This window comes from Doryrhamphus excisus, chromosome 19 (genome assembly GCF_030265055.1).
Source record: "Doryrhamphus excisus isolate RoL2022-K1 chromosome 19, RoL_Dexc_1.0, whole genome shotgun sequence".
Classification (NCBI taxonomy): domain Eukaryota; kingdom Metazoa; phylum Chordata; class Actinopteri; order Syngnathiformes; family Syngnathidae; genus Doryrhamphus; species Doryrhamphus excisus.
The window spans coordinates 8,163,848-8,179,485 of NC_080484.1; the positions used below are offsets into that span (position 1 = coordinate 8,163,848).

Consider the following 15,638-nt stretch of genomic DNA (forward strand, 5'->3'; position numbering starts at 1 on the left):
ATATCCAATATTAGGGAATAAAACACGATAACCCAGGGGGACGCAGTGAACTGTCATGGGGGGGTTCGACTTTCAATGTTAGTGCAGAACTGCCAAATTTATTGTATTACAGGGGGGTTAAAACATTTGTCTCCTGGCATGGGGCATGACAAACGGAAAATAACAGAATTTTACATCAGATTAATCACCATTTTAAAATGAATTAATCATGATTAATCACCACAAACAATTATGGTCTAAAAATCAATTTGTCGAACACTAGTCTCTTTAATACTAGCGTAACTTTTACTTTCAACCGTGTTGTTATGAGTAATGAGGAGTTGCTTTCAAAGACATCACGTAATATAAGGTAAGGTACTTGTTTAAGTTTATGTTCCAGTATTTTTTACATGGAACCAACTGTACATTCGAATCAAGACTTCTGAAGTGAAGAATATGTACTTTGTGTTTATTTACACAAACAAACACACATTACGAAGCCGTTTTTGTGATGTTTGGAGTGTCACTGAATGCATCTGCTGTTCTTGTAAGAGTTGGATGTACATACAGTATACGCTGTCGATGTGTATAGGGTGCCGGGAATATTCTACTGTGCTGCCGTCTGCCGTCGTAACAGAGAGGCATGATTGCTCTTGGTCGGGAAGGAAAAAAACCATATTACTAATTGGTGGATCAAATCGAGAAGTCATGACTCGGCATTTTACAGCATTCGTTTCCATGTGGCTCTAATACACCTTGGTCATTTCATTGTAAAAGAGTATAAAAAAGTAGTCATTTCACAGACGTGGATAATCCCGGCTGTCAAACACCACAAGACTTTTCATTTCCGAATATTTAATATTCTAGTATTCGGGTTCCAGCACCCTGGCGTTGGGGTAGTTCGAGTTCATCCCTGTATGTCCACCCATCTGTACAGAACTCTCCCACCACAGACGTGTATGTCACTTTACAAGTGTCGCCATATTGGTTACACTTTATTTCTGTTTGTGGTTGTTTTTGTTTTCTTTAAAAAAAAAATGCTCTGAATGTTTTCTTTGCCAAAAGGTACGACGTTTGCTGCTTTCCGGCCTGAGGAAACGCAGTCTGGTACGCCCGTATTAATTAAGACTACTCTGCGAGCTACTTGATCCATTTCAACCTGTCATGTTTACGATTCCCAAAGGCTTTTATTTCATGGTGATTTAAAAAAAAAAATAGATCCTGTAAGTCGCCGAGAGAGGTTTATTCTGTCAGGATGCTTTTTATGAAACAGACATTCTTAAGTCAATGGCTCCTGTATATTTATTGACTTTTTTTATTCTTATTATTGACTGAATGACACATGCAATAAACTGACAGGACGACGTAGTTTACTATCTCTGATGTCAAAGAGGTCCCACTCTGACACGGAATGTCAAGGAAAACTAGCTAGTGCCATGTTCCTCTTGAGGAGGGAGGGTGGGGGGGGGGGGGGTCTCATGATAGCATTTGTGTCCAAGTGGAGACCATTTACAGGCAGATGTGATACAGTTTTTCACTTTTATTGCTGTCCCCCTTTTGCTTCGCAGCCCGTTCTGAGGCGCTCAGCTGGTATTTTGGAAGTTCAATCCTCACTTTTTTTTTTTTTTTTTTGCCTCAAGGGGGTTTGTGGCACAGCTGGTTTTCCGTGGCTCAGAGCGGGAAAATTTCTGCGGAATGCTGTAGCCGTTCTGCAAGGTGCACAGAGTAGTCAGATGTACGCGATGTCATCCTTCGGCGGGTGAATGGAAATAAAAAAGCAAAAAATATTGACTTTTTGTTGCAATTCCAACTTGTTACCTTTTTATTATCACTTACATCTAATGAATGTCACTGGAATGAACTAATGTGTCATGTGAGTGATTCCATGCAGGAGGACTGCAGCCAACAGACATCTTGGACATCAAACCCCATTTGTTCAGAAGACGTGGCTCGACGTGAAGACAACAGCAGGTCAGATTGACAAACATCTTGCTGTACAGTTACATTTTTTACGATCCATTCACATGGAACGAGCGAGTAAGACCTCCATGGTCTGTTGGTGTGTTTGCATATCTCAGCAGAGAAGACCGTGCTTGTGCGTGAATGGACACGGCTGACTTGTCAGAAGGCTGAATGGTGAAACACAAGCTGCTCTTTTGTTTATAGGAAGACTAAGTAAGTCTGGTAAGTCAGGGGTGTCCAAAGTGCGGCCCGTGGCACATTACAATGTACAAAAAAAAAAGGTGCAATTAGGAGAACAAGTCACAATTTCATTACATTAAAGTACTGTGAGGAAAAATTTCATTGTAGTAGTTTAAATGTTAAAGTCGTAATATTTAGTCGTAATTATTTAGGTCAAGTTGGGGGGAAAAAAAAGAAGAAAAAAAATTGAGTAGAAGAAAGTTGAAATACAAAATATAAAAAAAGATTTACAACATTTTACAAGAAAGTCATAATCATACAAAAAACATTTTTATGAGAATAAACTCATGAGAAAATATAATGTGACTGTAGCGGCAAAAGGTTGACATTAAAAAAAAGTTATTTATTTAAAAGTTAAAAATTGGGAGAATAAAGGCGTAATTATGAGAAATAATTAAATTTGAAAAAAACAGAAATGGAAAAATCTGCAGTAATTTTACCATATTATAGTTAACAATATTAACATTATTAGTTTCAGGAAAAAGTTATAATATTCACAGAATAAAGTCATAATATCATGGGGAATAAAGTCATCATAGGGAGAGGAAAAAGTACAAGAATAAAGTTGAAACATTTGGAAAATTAAAAAAGAAAAAGCACTAGTAGAAATTGAAAAAAATACATCTTAATATTATGAGGAAAAATAATGTTTTCGTCGCATAAAGTTGAAATATTAAAGAAGAATTATTTAGTCATAGTCATAAGAAACAAACTGCATTTCACATAGTTGAAATTCATTTTTTTCTCCATTTTCCACTATGTGGCCCTCGCTGGAAAAAGTTTGGACACCCCTGAAGCAAGTTAAGAAATGCTTTATATCTGGTAAACCTCTTGACTGATAACAAACGATGAATCTTGCATAATGTGGCGCATGTAAACAAACTGTACAGGAGTTGCAGCTTGTGAGCAAAGTTGCAGCATGTAGTAGGCCCTTTTTTGTTTTTTTTTTTGTTTTTTTAACAGTCAATGCATTTTTGCTTGTGACCCTTAAAGAAACATCTGCTATGCTGGTGGCATCTGGAGCAGAACACTCAGCTCTTTGGTCCGAGGTACTGAAACAGTAAATGTGTCCTATGCATATACATATATACTATATAAGAGTGTACAATATATGCTACATGGGAGGGTCTGTATGTTGTAAACAGTTTTCCGCAGGCATATGATGACACACAGTGGACACAAAAAGTCAGCACACCCTTTTTTTAAAATGCCAGGCTTTTCTCATCTTTTCAAAAAAAAATCTTACCGACTATTTTGCTATACTATTTTTTTCCCCTATAAAACAGCCTTGAGTATCGAGTATTGGGGCCACATTGGGGGGGCGGGGAATAATAAATCGGAGATTTTGAGAACAAAGTCGTAAACACATGAGATATTATCACTTTATTCTTGTAATATAGATATTTTTTGTCCTGACTGGCTGTACGACTTCTTTTTCATAAATTTTCCGACTTTATTCTTATAAATGTCCAAGTTTTTTTTTTTGTCGTAACTGTACGACTTTATTCTCGTCACTTGACAACTTCTTTCTCATAAATATAGGACTTTATTCTCGCAGTATTACAACATTTTTTCACATTTTTTCTTTTTTGGCGCAAATGTGCAACTTTTTTTCTTGTAAATTTCCGACTTTATTGTTGGAAATTTACATGTCGTCTTGACGTAACTGTGCGACACTATTCTTACAACTTTTTGGGGGAATTGTTCTACTTTTTTGATTTTACATTTCCGACTTTATTCTTGTAACATTTTTGTCTTTTTGATGTAACTATGTGACACTATTCTTGCAACTTTACAACTTTTGGGGGGAAATGTACTAACTACTTTTTCGGTTTTACATTTCCGACTTTATTCTTGTACATTTACAATTTTTTTTTAACGTAACTATATGACTTTATTCTCGTAACTCTACAACTTCTGTCTCACAAATTTACGACTTTATTCTCGCAATAGTACAACTTTTTTTTGGGAAATGTACTACCTTGTCGGAAATGTAAATTTTTTTTTGTTATAAATTTCCGACTTTATTCTTGGAAATTGACAAGGTTTTTTGTCATAACTGTACGACTTTATTCTCGTAAGTTGACAACTTCTTTCTCATAAATTTACGACTTTATCCTTGCAGTATTACAACTTCTTTTTGGAACTGTACAATTATGTACAACTAAATTTCCAACTTTATTCTTGTAAATGTACAATTTTTTTTGTTGTAACGGTACGACTATCGTAATTTGACAACTTCTTTCTCCGAAATTTATGATTTTATTCTTTTTTTAAGGAAATGTACAATTTTTTATCGCAATTTTTTTTTACGACTTTATTCTTGTAATATAACAACATTTTTTGTAAATTTACAACTTGTAAATGTAATTTTCTTATAAATTTATGCCTTTATTCTTGTAAATTTACCAGGTTTTTTGGTGTAATTGTGCAACTTAACTTGTCATATTACAACTTTTTTGGGGGGAAACGTACTACGTTCTTGTTGCAAACATACAACATTATTCTTGTAAATTTACAGTTTTTTTTGGGGGGGGCGTAACTGTACGATTTTGTTCTCGTAAGCTTACGACTTTATTTTCGCAATATTAAAAACTTATTTGTTGTAAATGTATAACTGCTTTGCTTGCAAAGATTTTTCCTCATAGATTTACGACTTCTCGTAATATTACAACTTTTTTCTTGTAAATGTTCAACTTTTTTTTGTTTCCTTGTAAACTTTATTGTCAAAATCTCAGTTATTTTTCTGTGGCCCTAATACTCGGTCGTACTACAGAGAAAACTTAAACAGTTAAAAAGTGTCAAAAGTGTTAGCAAACAATCTTTGTCCTTTTTTGGTCTTTTGACTTTTTTTTTTCTAGAAAATGAGTTAAAAAAGGGGTCGTCTTATATTGGGACAAATGTACAATACGGTATTTCACCATCTGCTTTTGCATATATTATAGCCTATGTGACTGTTTTTAAAAGTAATAAGTAAATATTACAGTTATAATTAAACTATACAATATATATGATCATTTAATGTTATTTAGATAATTATTTTGTAATTTACGCTACAGTATATTATATATCAAAATACAATATTTTAAATATTTAAAATTTTTCCAAAAAGGTTGTCTTATACCCAGGGTTGTCGTATATTTGGTTCAGTCATTTTAGGTGGAAGCAACACTAACCCACATGTTGAATAGGGTTTAGGTCTGGGTTGCGGCTGGGCCATTCCAGGAAGTGGTTTGGATGTATGCTTATGGGCCGACCGTCACGCTGAAAGGTATCTTCAGATATCCGAACGTTTTGAAGCGCCACCATCGTCTGTGTGTTGTTGTTTTTTTTTTTTTACCCTGCTGTTTAGTGTTGCCGCCTTCATGGATGCAGAAGGAAGCTTCCACCTACAAGGTCGGTGTGTGTGTGCATCACAGCCACACAACCGACTCCCGGACTCCCCGACTCCAGGGAACGCTGCAGGGATCCATCCTGACCTTTCTATGTGTCGGTAAGCGTATGCCAGTGACACACCTGCTGCCCCTCGGCCTCCTTCATCTCCGTCCAGTGGGCCAGCTGCTCCTCGCTGGTACTGTTGAGTCCCAAGGAGACCCATCCCACGCGTTCCCGGGGCCTCATGCTGCTGCGGCGGCAGAACACTGACAACACCAGCGACACCTCAGAGAGCTGGAAGAGCGCCACCTGGAAGACGAAGGTCTCCTTGTAGGTGGGGCTGGGCTGGCCTCGGCACACCGCTGTCTTGCACTTGGACATCTCCTTCCCCTTGGAGTCCAGCATGCTCAGTGTGACGTAAGTGTCTGCCAGGAATGTGTGGAGAGAGTGCCATCAAGTGGTGGAAAGTGTGTATTGCGACAAGCGCCGCATTCTGCAGCAGAGTGCAACGTTTTATTCTCTTGGAATATTATATTATATTAATAATACACATATTTAATGCCGTTAGCTTATGGATTACACCATTCATTAAAAACTAGTTTAGGGGTTGCGGAACAAGCCTGATTTGAAGTAAATTTTAACACATTTACTTATTGTTATGTTATTATATTGCCATTACAATACCACAGAAAGTACGCTGTCCAGAAAAAACAAACAAACTGCTAACTGCTAGTCTATACTATTTTATTTATGTCTAACATTCCTTATTTTGTGTGATTATATCTGCTATCTTGGGTAATACACATATACATGTGACTATAGGGGTGTTATTTCATGTCTCAAGGACTCTAATTATGTTAAACCCATATTTGGAAGGTCTTAAAAAGGTTTTCTATGCCATAACTACAAAAATATTCCATTTATTGATATTGAATCCCGATTGATTGGTTGAGTCTGGAACCAGTTAACTGCCATAAACGAGGGATGACTGTAGTATAGTTTGATTTGGCCACTTTGCAAGAAATCCGCAGTGTGCTTGAATGTCTCATCATCACAGACAGAGGAAGAAAGTAGATAGAAACAGAGTTACTCATCGTTTGGTGGGTATTCTATGAACAAATCTGTCTATAGTGTCCAGTAAAGACAGTATAGAAAAACTGAGAATTTTTTTTTTTGCAATTTCTGTGCAAAGTTATTTTCTCTAAGTCAGTGATTCCCAAAGTGTGGGCCATGATAGGTCATTAAAATATGATTCATTTTTGCAAATATTATTTTTAAAATTATTTTTATTGTAAAATATTTATTGCACGATAAAAATAAAAATGTATAGGCCCAAGTAATAACCTTTTGAGTGTTATTGACCTGTCACGATATTTTAGGAACCTTATACAGTTTATGATTGGAACGTAGCTCTCTGGTCATCACGCCAGTCTTTCATTCATTCATTTTCTACCGCTTTTCCTCACGAGGGTCGCGGGGCTGCTGGAGCCTATCCCAGCTGTCTTCGGGCGAGAGGCGGGGTACACCCTGGACTGGTGGCCAGCCAATCACAGGGCACATATAGACAAACAACCATTCACACTCACATTCATACCTATGGACAATTTGGAGTGGCCAATTAACCTAGCATGTTTTTGGAATGTGGGAGGAAACCGGAGTACCCGGAGAAAACCCATGCATGCACGGGGAGAACATGCAAACTCCACACAGAGATGGCCGAGGGTGGAATTGAACCCTGGTCTCCTAGCTGTGAGGTCTGCGCGCTAACCACTCAACCGATCATGCCAGTCTTGAATGCAGTTATTAAAAGTATGATAATTAATTCTGTCTTGGGTGTACGCCACATATTAAAAGTTTGGGCTTCCTTTATCCCCCTGCTTTCATTTCAATCCTGAATCTTATAATAATAATAAGTTAAGTGCTCTGAGAACACAGCATTTCGTCTATGTACTGTTTATAGGACAAAGGTGGGTTTGGGAAACCCTGCTCTAAGTGACTATTGGGATGAAAAAAGTCATATCATTTATAAACAATAATTTCTTACCTCTCATGATATAAAGTTGTCCCCCAACGAAATGTTTTACACAACAAAAAAGACCATCTGCGACACACACACACACACACACGTCACACAAGATTGGAAACAAAGAGGAATCGAATAGTTTAAAAAATGGTGAAAAAGGCAAGTAATAGTAGTAGACAGCACAGAATCCAAGAATTGGAGTCGGATCAGTTTTACTTACTGACGGGTTTATCGGACGACGTGGTTTTAAAGTGGCTCCCCTGGATGACCTCTGCAGATAAACTTCCTGTGGCGGAGTTGTAAACGAGGCCCAGGAGGATCTCTGGCAAGGAGGAGTCCTCTGTGGACCTGTAGGACAGGGCTCCTGCACTGCGGGACACGCTGACCACCGATCCACAGCCCTGAAAAGACCCCGTATAAGAAAAAGGACCCCGTTGAAATATAAAAGGGATATAAATCTCTCACTGTAAGTTCAGATCCAGGCTCCAGCGTGACTGGAAGAGCGATTTTCCCCTGGAGGTTGAGCTTAGTCAGATGGAAGACCTTCTCGCCTAGGACCTTCTCCTTTTTCATCCGTCTGATGCTGTACAGCCGGAAACGTACGGCGCAGTCCCCCAGGGCCTCCTGTTCCACTCTGGAGAACTTGAAGGTTTCAGTGAAAACGGGACACGGGCCCTTCTGGACGCCCGTTTTGGCCCGCTGCTTCTTAGTGGGCAGCAGTACAAGGTGGACCTGCCACGAGATGTTGCCTGTCTGTTTGAGGGCGGGGATGTCTGTCGCCGCCGTGACCGTGACGGCTAACCACTGCTCGGTGGAGTCGTACTCAAAGGCCACGTCCAGCGTGCCGTATTTTCCCAACGGTTCTGGTTCGTAGGCCGTAGGGAGCTGCGGACCAGAACTGTCCTAAATGTTGGGAATTTCATTATCCAATCGGTTATGAATTAATTCTTTCAAATCCGCTCTGGCAGTCTCTCACCTCTGGTCCCACCACAGCAGTGCTGTCACTGGGTATGTCCTCCTCGCAGCCTTTGTTAAGGTAGCTCTCCGTGTCCTGGTCCACACTGGCCTCACTGGAGCAGCGCTGAGGGGACGACCCTCTCCGGACTTCCCGTGTCGCACGAGAGCGAGAACGGCACACCCGTGCAGCCGATCCGCGGTCCCGGTCTTGATACGGGGGAGGTTGGCCCTCTGTGAGGGACGGGCTTTTCTTCATCCTCTGGATGCTGTTACCTGCTTTGGCGACAAGGACACACGGGAGGGTGTCAAGTCCTGGTGAGGGACACCCAGCGGACGCTTAGTGCAGTGATTTTCAACCGCTCTGCCGTGGCACACTAGTGTACCTTGAGAAACCGTCAGGTGTGCCGTGAGGAATTATCCAATATCACTTTTTATAATTAACATTTATTAATCAGCAAATATGATGTCAATAGCCATTATGTCAATAGTATACATGGACCCAAATATTCCAATTGCATTTGGTTTATTTGCTCAAACGGAAATATAATATTCCTTTAACTAATCCGATTGAGGTATCTTGTACCCGCTCAAACGGAAAGTTGTCAGACTGCGTTCTTCTTCGTGGTGTTTTTCTTCTTCTGTTGTTTATTGGCGGTTGGCAAGCAGCTTTCGTATGCATTAGCGCCATCTGTGGAACAGAATCTAAACCCTTCTATACGCCATTCACAAGTGCAGTTTTATTAAAAAAGAAAATATATGTCTATATAAAACATGTCCTGAGTTTAATTATAAAATATTAGCAAGATTGAATTTGATCTTTTCCTGTTTAAATTTATCCCGGGTGCGTTCTTTGCGGTGCGATATGACGTAACATGCAGATCCAGACGTTCTTCACTTTTAAAAATGGAGGCCAGCAATCAGCACTGGACTAAGCAAAGTTTGTTTTTGAATCAAACTAAACTGGCAATACGGAGTTATTCCAACAAGTGAAAGAATAACTTGGGGAAGCCGGTATCACGTGATGTTGATGTTTACGTTTTACTGGGCATGCCCTATTGACTATTCTGGTTGATTTTCAGGGAGCATGTAGACAAGAGATTGGAATATTCCTTTCTATGGATACCATTGTTTCCCAAAAGGTCATTCGGAAAGAGAAAAAGTGGTGATGTAAAAACGTGGCTACTGTGGAGTGTCTGTGGTGTAAAGACTGGCATAGCAATGTAATATTGGTCCGTGTGGCAACACCTACTTGTTCCTCCGATAGACTTATTGATGCACGTGTGAGGTCGTGGTGACATTTTGTAACATTACAGAAGAAACCTTACTACCGTGGCTCAAAAAAGGTTGAAAAACACTGGCTTCGTGAACTCACCGTGTTCACTCGAGGCCTCGCTGCTGTAGCCTTCCTGCTCTGTGGCCTGCATGTTGCTGCTGCTGTTGCACACTGTGCTCACATTGGACTGGACCACAGCTTCTGGGCCACGTTCCTCCTCGCTGTCTGTTAGAACGGCCTCTGGTAGAAGACAAGCAGACGTTATTTCAGAACAGAAGATACAAAGAGTGACAGCACACTTAATAGAGTGAGCGATTCCGGTCCAGTGAGGCGGATTCAAGTGAGAGAAGTTGAAAGCATCCAAGTTGCACACCTTCTAACCTTGTTTGCTTTTCTCTTTCTTCTTGTTCTTCTTGCCTTTCTCCTTCTTTTTGGTCACCTTATCTGCTTTCTTGGAAGGGACTTTCTCCTTTTTATCTTTCTTCTTCTTTTTCACTTTGGACTTAGCAGTATCAGGCGCCTCCTCGTCATCGCCTTCACCTTCACCCTCACCCTCCAGGCTGCACATTTCCTCCTCATGCTCTCTGTCGTTCTCCTCTGTCGCTTCAGGTCCATCATGGTCGTCACTCCCTCTGTGCTGAGTTGCTTCTTCACCGGGACTTTCTGGGTTTGTCCTTTCTAATCCGTCATCTTCTGCGGCCTCTTCATCTTGGGGATTGTTTTTCTGAAACATGGCTGCCTCCTGTAAGCGCTTCTGTCTCCTCTCTTTCCTTCTCTGCTCTCTCTTCTCTTGCAGCTCCTTCTCCTCCTTCCTCCTCCTCTCCTCCTCTGCTAACTCGGCTTCTGTCTTCTTCACCCGCCAGCATCCGTCCCTCCATTCCCACTCCAGCTGGCTGGCCGTGTACTCCGCCTCTGCTGCATCGCCGCTTTGGTTGTTTTTAGCGCTTGAACTTGTTTCTGATTCTCTGCTCAGCGGCCACACGCTTTTACTGCCCACTTTCCCTTCCTGCGCAGTGGACGTCTGCGCTGCCTCCTGCTCGCCATCCTCCTCCTCCTGAACCTTGTTGATGATGGTGTTGACCTGCTCGGTCAGCTGGTCGCTGACTGCGTACGTGACGTCGCTGACGGCGTTGGCCAGGTCGTCCACTCGGCTGCTGACCGAATCCAAGATGGAGGAGATGTTGACGGATGGGAGGTTCTGCTGAAAGCTCTTGAAGAAGGCCATCTCTCCGCAGGTTAGCTCATCACGGACATGTGCTTGTTAGCACACTGACATCAAATACATACATTACACAGTATACTCCATACATTTTTGCACCATTTTACTGTAGTATATATATATATATATATATATACGTATATATATATATATATTCTCAAAGGATGATAATATACTTCAGAGTAGTCAGTGTACAATACATTGAAGTAAGTCAATACACAGCCATTCATTCATTTTCTGCCGCTTTTCCTCACGAGGGTCGCGGGGGTGCTGGAGCTGTCTTTGGGCGAGAGGCGGGGTACAACCTGGACTGGTCGCCAGCCAATCACAGGGCACATATAGACAAACAACCATTCACACTCACATTCATACCTGTGGACAATTTGGAGTCACCTCCTAGCTGTGAGGTCTGCGTGCTAACCACTTGACTGCCGTGCCGCCCAATACACAGCCATTACTGTCTAAATAGTGATAACTGTGTCTGGCCTGCAGTCAAGCAAGCATGCTGGTGCCTGAGGCTGCACGAGTGCTACCGGAGCTGGGTAGCTGTGGTTCATTGAGGGTTTTATGGACCATAATGCAGAGTATGATCACCTCCCTTGGGAAAGTGGGCCACATGTAGTTTTCCAACATAATAACGAGTACCAAAAACACCTCCAAAATGACCGCAAGCTGTACACTGACTACTCTAAAGTATATCCAAATTCACTTACTATCGTAACCCCTTCAGATGTACAGATGGTCCTCGGTTACATATACCGAGTTATGTCGCCACACAGAAAAAGGACATCACTTTTGTTCTATTCGACTTCACCCTCCATACGTCAAATAAATTGAAAGTGAAATGACACATTGTGGAGAAAACTGCATTGGCTGCAATGTGTCGTCTAAGAATAAACCATTAAGGATAAAAATTCTACTTTTGAACTGGATCAGAACACAAACGTAATCAGAGGACCAGCTGTACAGCAATAAAAACATAATGTAGTAATTACAGTAATATTAGCAACTACTGTGGTGCAACCATCACCTGTGTGCTTGTTCTGATAGCCACTGAGATGTGGCAGCGTGTCGGGACTGTCCACTGACAGCTTGTTGCTGAGGTAAAGAAAAAACAGCGCCATCAATGCCATGAAGGCAGCGATGGACGACAAGACTCCCAGAAGCTCAGGAGACACTGCAGAGACAGACAAGACGTGTGTATTTATTAAACGGCTGCATTAACAGTGATGTCAGTTTGTCTAAATAATAAACACAGTGAGTGGTCGCTACACTTCTAAGGGGTAGCAGCTCTGTATGTAGGCCAGCCGTGTTGCATGTAATCATGCCTGTGCTATTTTTATGGGAGCCATCTGAGCGAAACGGAGACCTAGTTAACTCTGCAACACCACTATGGGCCTCAACTTTATCACGCCAATCGAGATATGATAATTAGAGTTGTTTACCTTAAAAACACTAACTTTACCTTAACCCACCATCCCCACATTTACTGTATATGTGTCATATGTACCAGTCGCTTGGTTTTCTGACCATTTGCCTGCCTTGTCAGCATTATAAAGAACAATGAAGCCGAACAAGTGCACACTGCACACGTGATAGAGGCTAAAATCACAAGCAGAAAGAAACCTTACCGTCTGCCTTTCCACAAAAGCTCCTCCTGGACGTCACATCAAGTTCAACATACAACAGCAGGCCTCACAGGCTGTCTATCTATTTATTTAAAAAAAAAAAAAAACCTCACTGTATCCCGACGTGTTGCGAGCCCTTAGCCATATCGTATACGGCAATACTCGGCAAATGTCAACAATAGTTGAATAATTTAAAGCCCTGAGGGAACCTGAACCCTCGCTCCATGTATGCTGGAAAGTGGAGATGGAGCCAGTTGTCCTTGGAAATGTGTTTTTTTTTTTAATGCAAGACCCATCACTCATATATACTCATATAATATAATACAATTAAGATATACACAAGAATATCACATTAGTATTAGTAATCCCAATAATTGTATACTCGTCAGGTGAATTTTAAATTCCCATATGAACGTAAACACAACAGTCAGAGACTCATAATACTCTCATAACACTTTTTCTGGATTTTTTTCTCATATTATCATCAGAAATTTATTTTTTTTCTTTTTTTTCCGAAGTGGTATTTAATTCTCTGAATATTACAACACTTCATGTCATTCATTCATTCATTTTCTAACGTTTATCCTCACAAGGGTCGCAGGTGTTGCTGGAGCCTATCCCAGCTGTCTTTGGGCGAGAGGCGGGGTACACCCTGGACTGGTGGCCAGCCAATCACAGGGCACATATAGACAAACAACCATTCACACTCACATTCATACCTATGGACAATTTGGAGTGGCCAATTAACCTAGCGTGTTTTTGGAATGTGGGAGGAAACCGGAGTACCCGGAGAAAACCCACGCACGCTCGGGGAGAACATGCAAACTCCACACAGAGATGGCCGAAGGTGGACACTTCATGTCTTTCTTCTTTATTATTAATGTCCGAAATGATGATTTTACTATCATAAATAGATGTATCACTTGTTTTTTTTGTCAAATTGGGCCTTTTTTGTTGCATTATATTATTATTTTTTCCAGTCTAAACTTGATTTTGCATCAAATCGTCATTTGCTGATGTGCCAAAACTGTCTGAAACAACAATTGGCAGTTGAAATAGGAACCTTGCCACACAAAAGACAACACTATGGCGACAAATAACCTTACTGTGAATCCCATTAGTAAGGTCATGCGTGTTTAAAAAGGACCTAGACAGTCTGCAAACATTGCTTACACATACACGACCCCTCTGATACGAAACAAAACCTGGATGCTGAATAAATCATGAATGTACCGCCGCCTGCTTTTGCTGAAGTGAAGTAAAACCCGATACGCCATTCATAATTCAGCAGCTTGTCGGGCCGACAAACTTCCAATCAAAAGTGTGCATGTACTGTTCATATAGGAACATATGGGACAAACCACTGTGAGTGTTGGCGTTACCTCGTCGTGCGCAGATGAGCTCGTGTACGCCACAGTTCCTCCCTCCACCTGGAAAGATTGTAAAGATATGATATACTGTACTGTATCATGTGCAGTAGAAACATACATCCTATGCTGTTTGAAAGAAGCTAGAACACAGACGCAATAGCACCCTCTATCGGTGACAAACGCTACATATCCATCCAAGTACTGTACCCCTGGATACCGGTTAGAATACAGTCATTGGTGGGTCTGGGGCTCAGAAAGTGTGGATAAAAAAAAGAGTAACAGGTGTTATAAAAATATTAACTTTGTTAAAGATCCCTTAAAAAAAAAAACAGAAGCAAATAAAGAGGTTGATTTGTGGTCTGTCACACAGCCGACCGAACCTTTCCAGGCCAATCCACTTGAAACTTTCTCCTGGCTATTCATCCTATCAGCCCAAAAGCTTGCCAACGTCAAAAAGTGTAGCAATCAGCAGAACACGGAGCACCAATTTACAGTCCCAACCAACCGGAAAGGGGGGGGGGGGGTATATACTGTATACTGTATTTCTGTAGTCTTGTTAACATCACTCACTGTTTAAACTACAATAAATTACCAATTCATGCAATAGTATGTATTTTTTAAAGGGGTAGGTAAGTCTTGTGAGTGGTTGTGCTAGCAAGATAGGCGTGCAGTGGTAGATTAGGGAAAATAATGTTAAAATGAATTATAATTACTAATCACCAGTGCTGTTTTTGGCTACGCGTCAAGCAGAGCCATCCGCTAACTAATATAGTCCCAGCAACAACAAAGTGGCAGTCACGTGATCCAATAGCACGCCTGAACGCACGTGATTTTCGTCTTAAGAGTTGGAGGGGGGGTTAAATAAATATTAGCCGTTCGAGTGGGTCATCCATCGTATTTTGGTTTCAAACGTCACTACGTTGAACGCACCACCACCATCACTCCAGCATGACTTGAACCTGAACGCATCCCGTGATGGGATCGCAACATTCCACTGCATCAGTACCGCACTAGCAACACTAAAGCTCCTTCGCGTCTGGATAACCTCCCTTTACCCCTCCCTCCGCTTCCCACCAATAAAACACATTCATGTCATTCCAAACAAAATGTCGCCGCTGTAAAGTTTTCACCAGAGTCCCTCACAGGACACCTGACAGCAAACACTTACCGTCCACCGCCATGATGCTCCGTCCAGGACTCTACCAAGTATGTGGGAGGGGGGTGTGATAGTGTGTGTGTGTGTGCGCGCGCACAGAGGTCATTCAAGTGTGGGACACGTACACATTGTCTTATTGTGTGGATGAACAAATAGCAGGTGCACTGCAGCATGCTATGTCAGCAAATAATATATATAACCTTTTCTTTTAATATAAAAATGAGTAAACAAATTCATTTAAAGTGCCAGGTCTTAATTATCTCACTACCAGATGGCGATTTAATTGCCGAAAGAAATCATTATGCAGCATTTTTAAAAATGTATTTGTCAGTGTTGCAGAACAATGAGAACTGCGGCATATTACGTTACAACTATTTATATCGCAGAACTAGCTGTACAGTATACATTTGCAAGTAGACATATAAAGTTTGAATTGTAGTGTGATAGTATAAATGT

At 41.0% G+C, this 15,638-nt stretch overlaps 1 protein-coding gene across 8 annotated transcripts; it reads right to left on the bottom strand.

Moving 5' to 3' along the window:
• Positions 1-2,413: 2,413 nt before the first annotated feature.
• On the bottom strand, positions 2,414-15,218 carry syt14b (synaptotagmin XIVb). 8 transcript variants are annotated; one of them, XM_058056489.1, is made up of 9 exons: positions 15,195-15,218; positions 14,039-14,086; positions 12,059-12,205; positions 9,909-10,049; positions 8,556-8,812; positions 8,045-8,482; positions 7,800-7,980; positions 7,601-7,657; positions 2,414-5,981 (listed from the first exon to the last, which is right to left on the bottom strand). In XM_058056489.1, the coding sequence occupies exons 1-9, from the start codon at positions 15,205-15,207 to the stop codon at positions 5,665-5,667; spliced, it is 1,599 nt and encodes a 532-aa protein (XP_057912472.1). In that variant the 5' UTR covers positions 15,208-15,218; the 3' UTR covers positions 2,414-5,664. The 8 variants fall into 8 exon arrangements, with proteins under 8 accessions (XP_057912472.1, XP_057912468.1, XP_057912467.1 ...); XM_058056485.1 differs by lacking the exons at positions 12,059-12,205; positions 14,039-14,086; positions 15,195-15,218 and adding an exon at positions 10,191-12,052 and having other exon boundaries at positions 8,556-8,809; XM_058056484.1 differs by lacking the exons at positions 12,059-12,205; positions 14,039-14,086; positions 15,195-15,218 and adding an exon at positions 10,191-12,052.
• Positions 15,219-15,638: the final 420 nt, after the last annotated feature.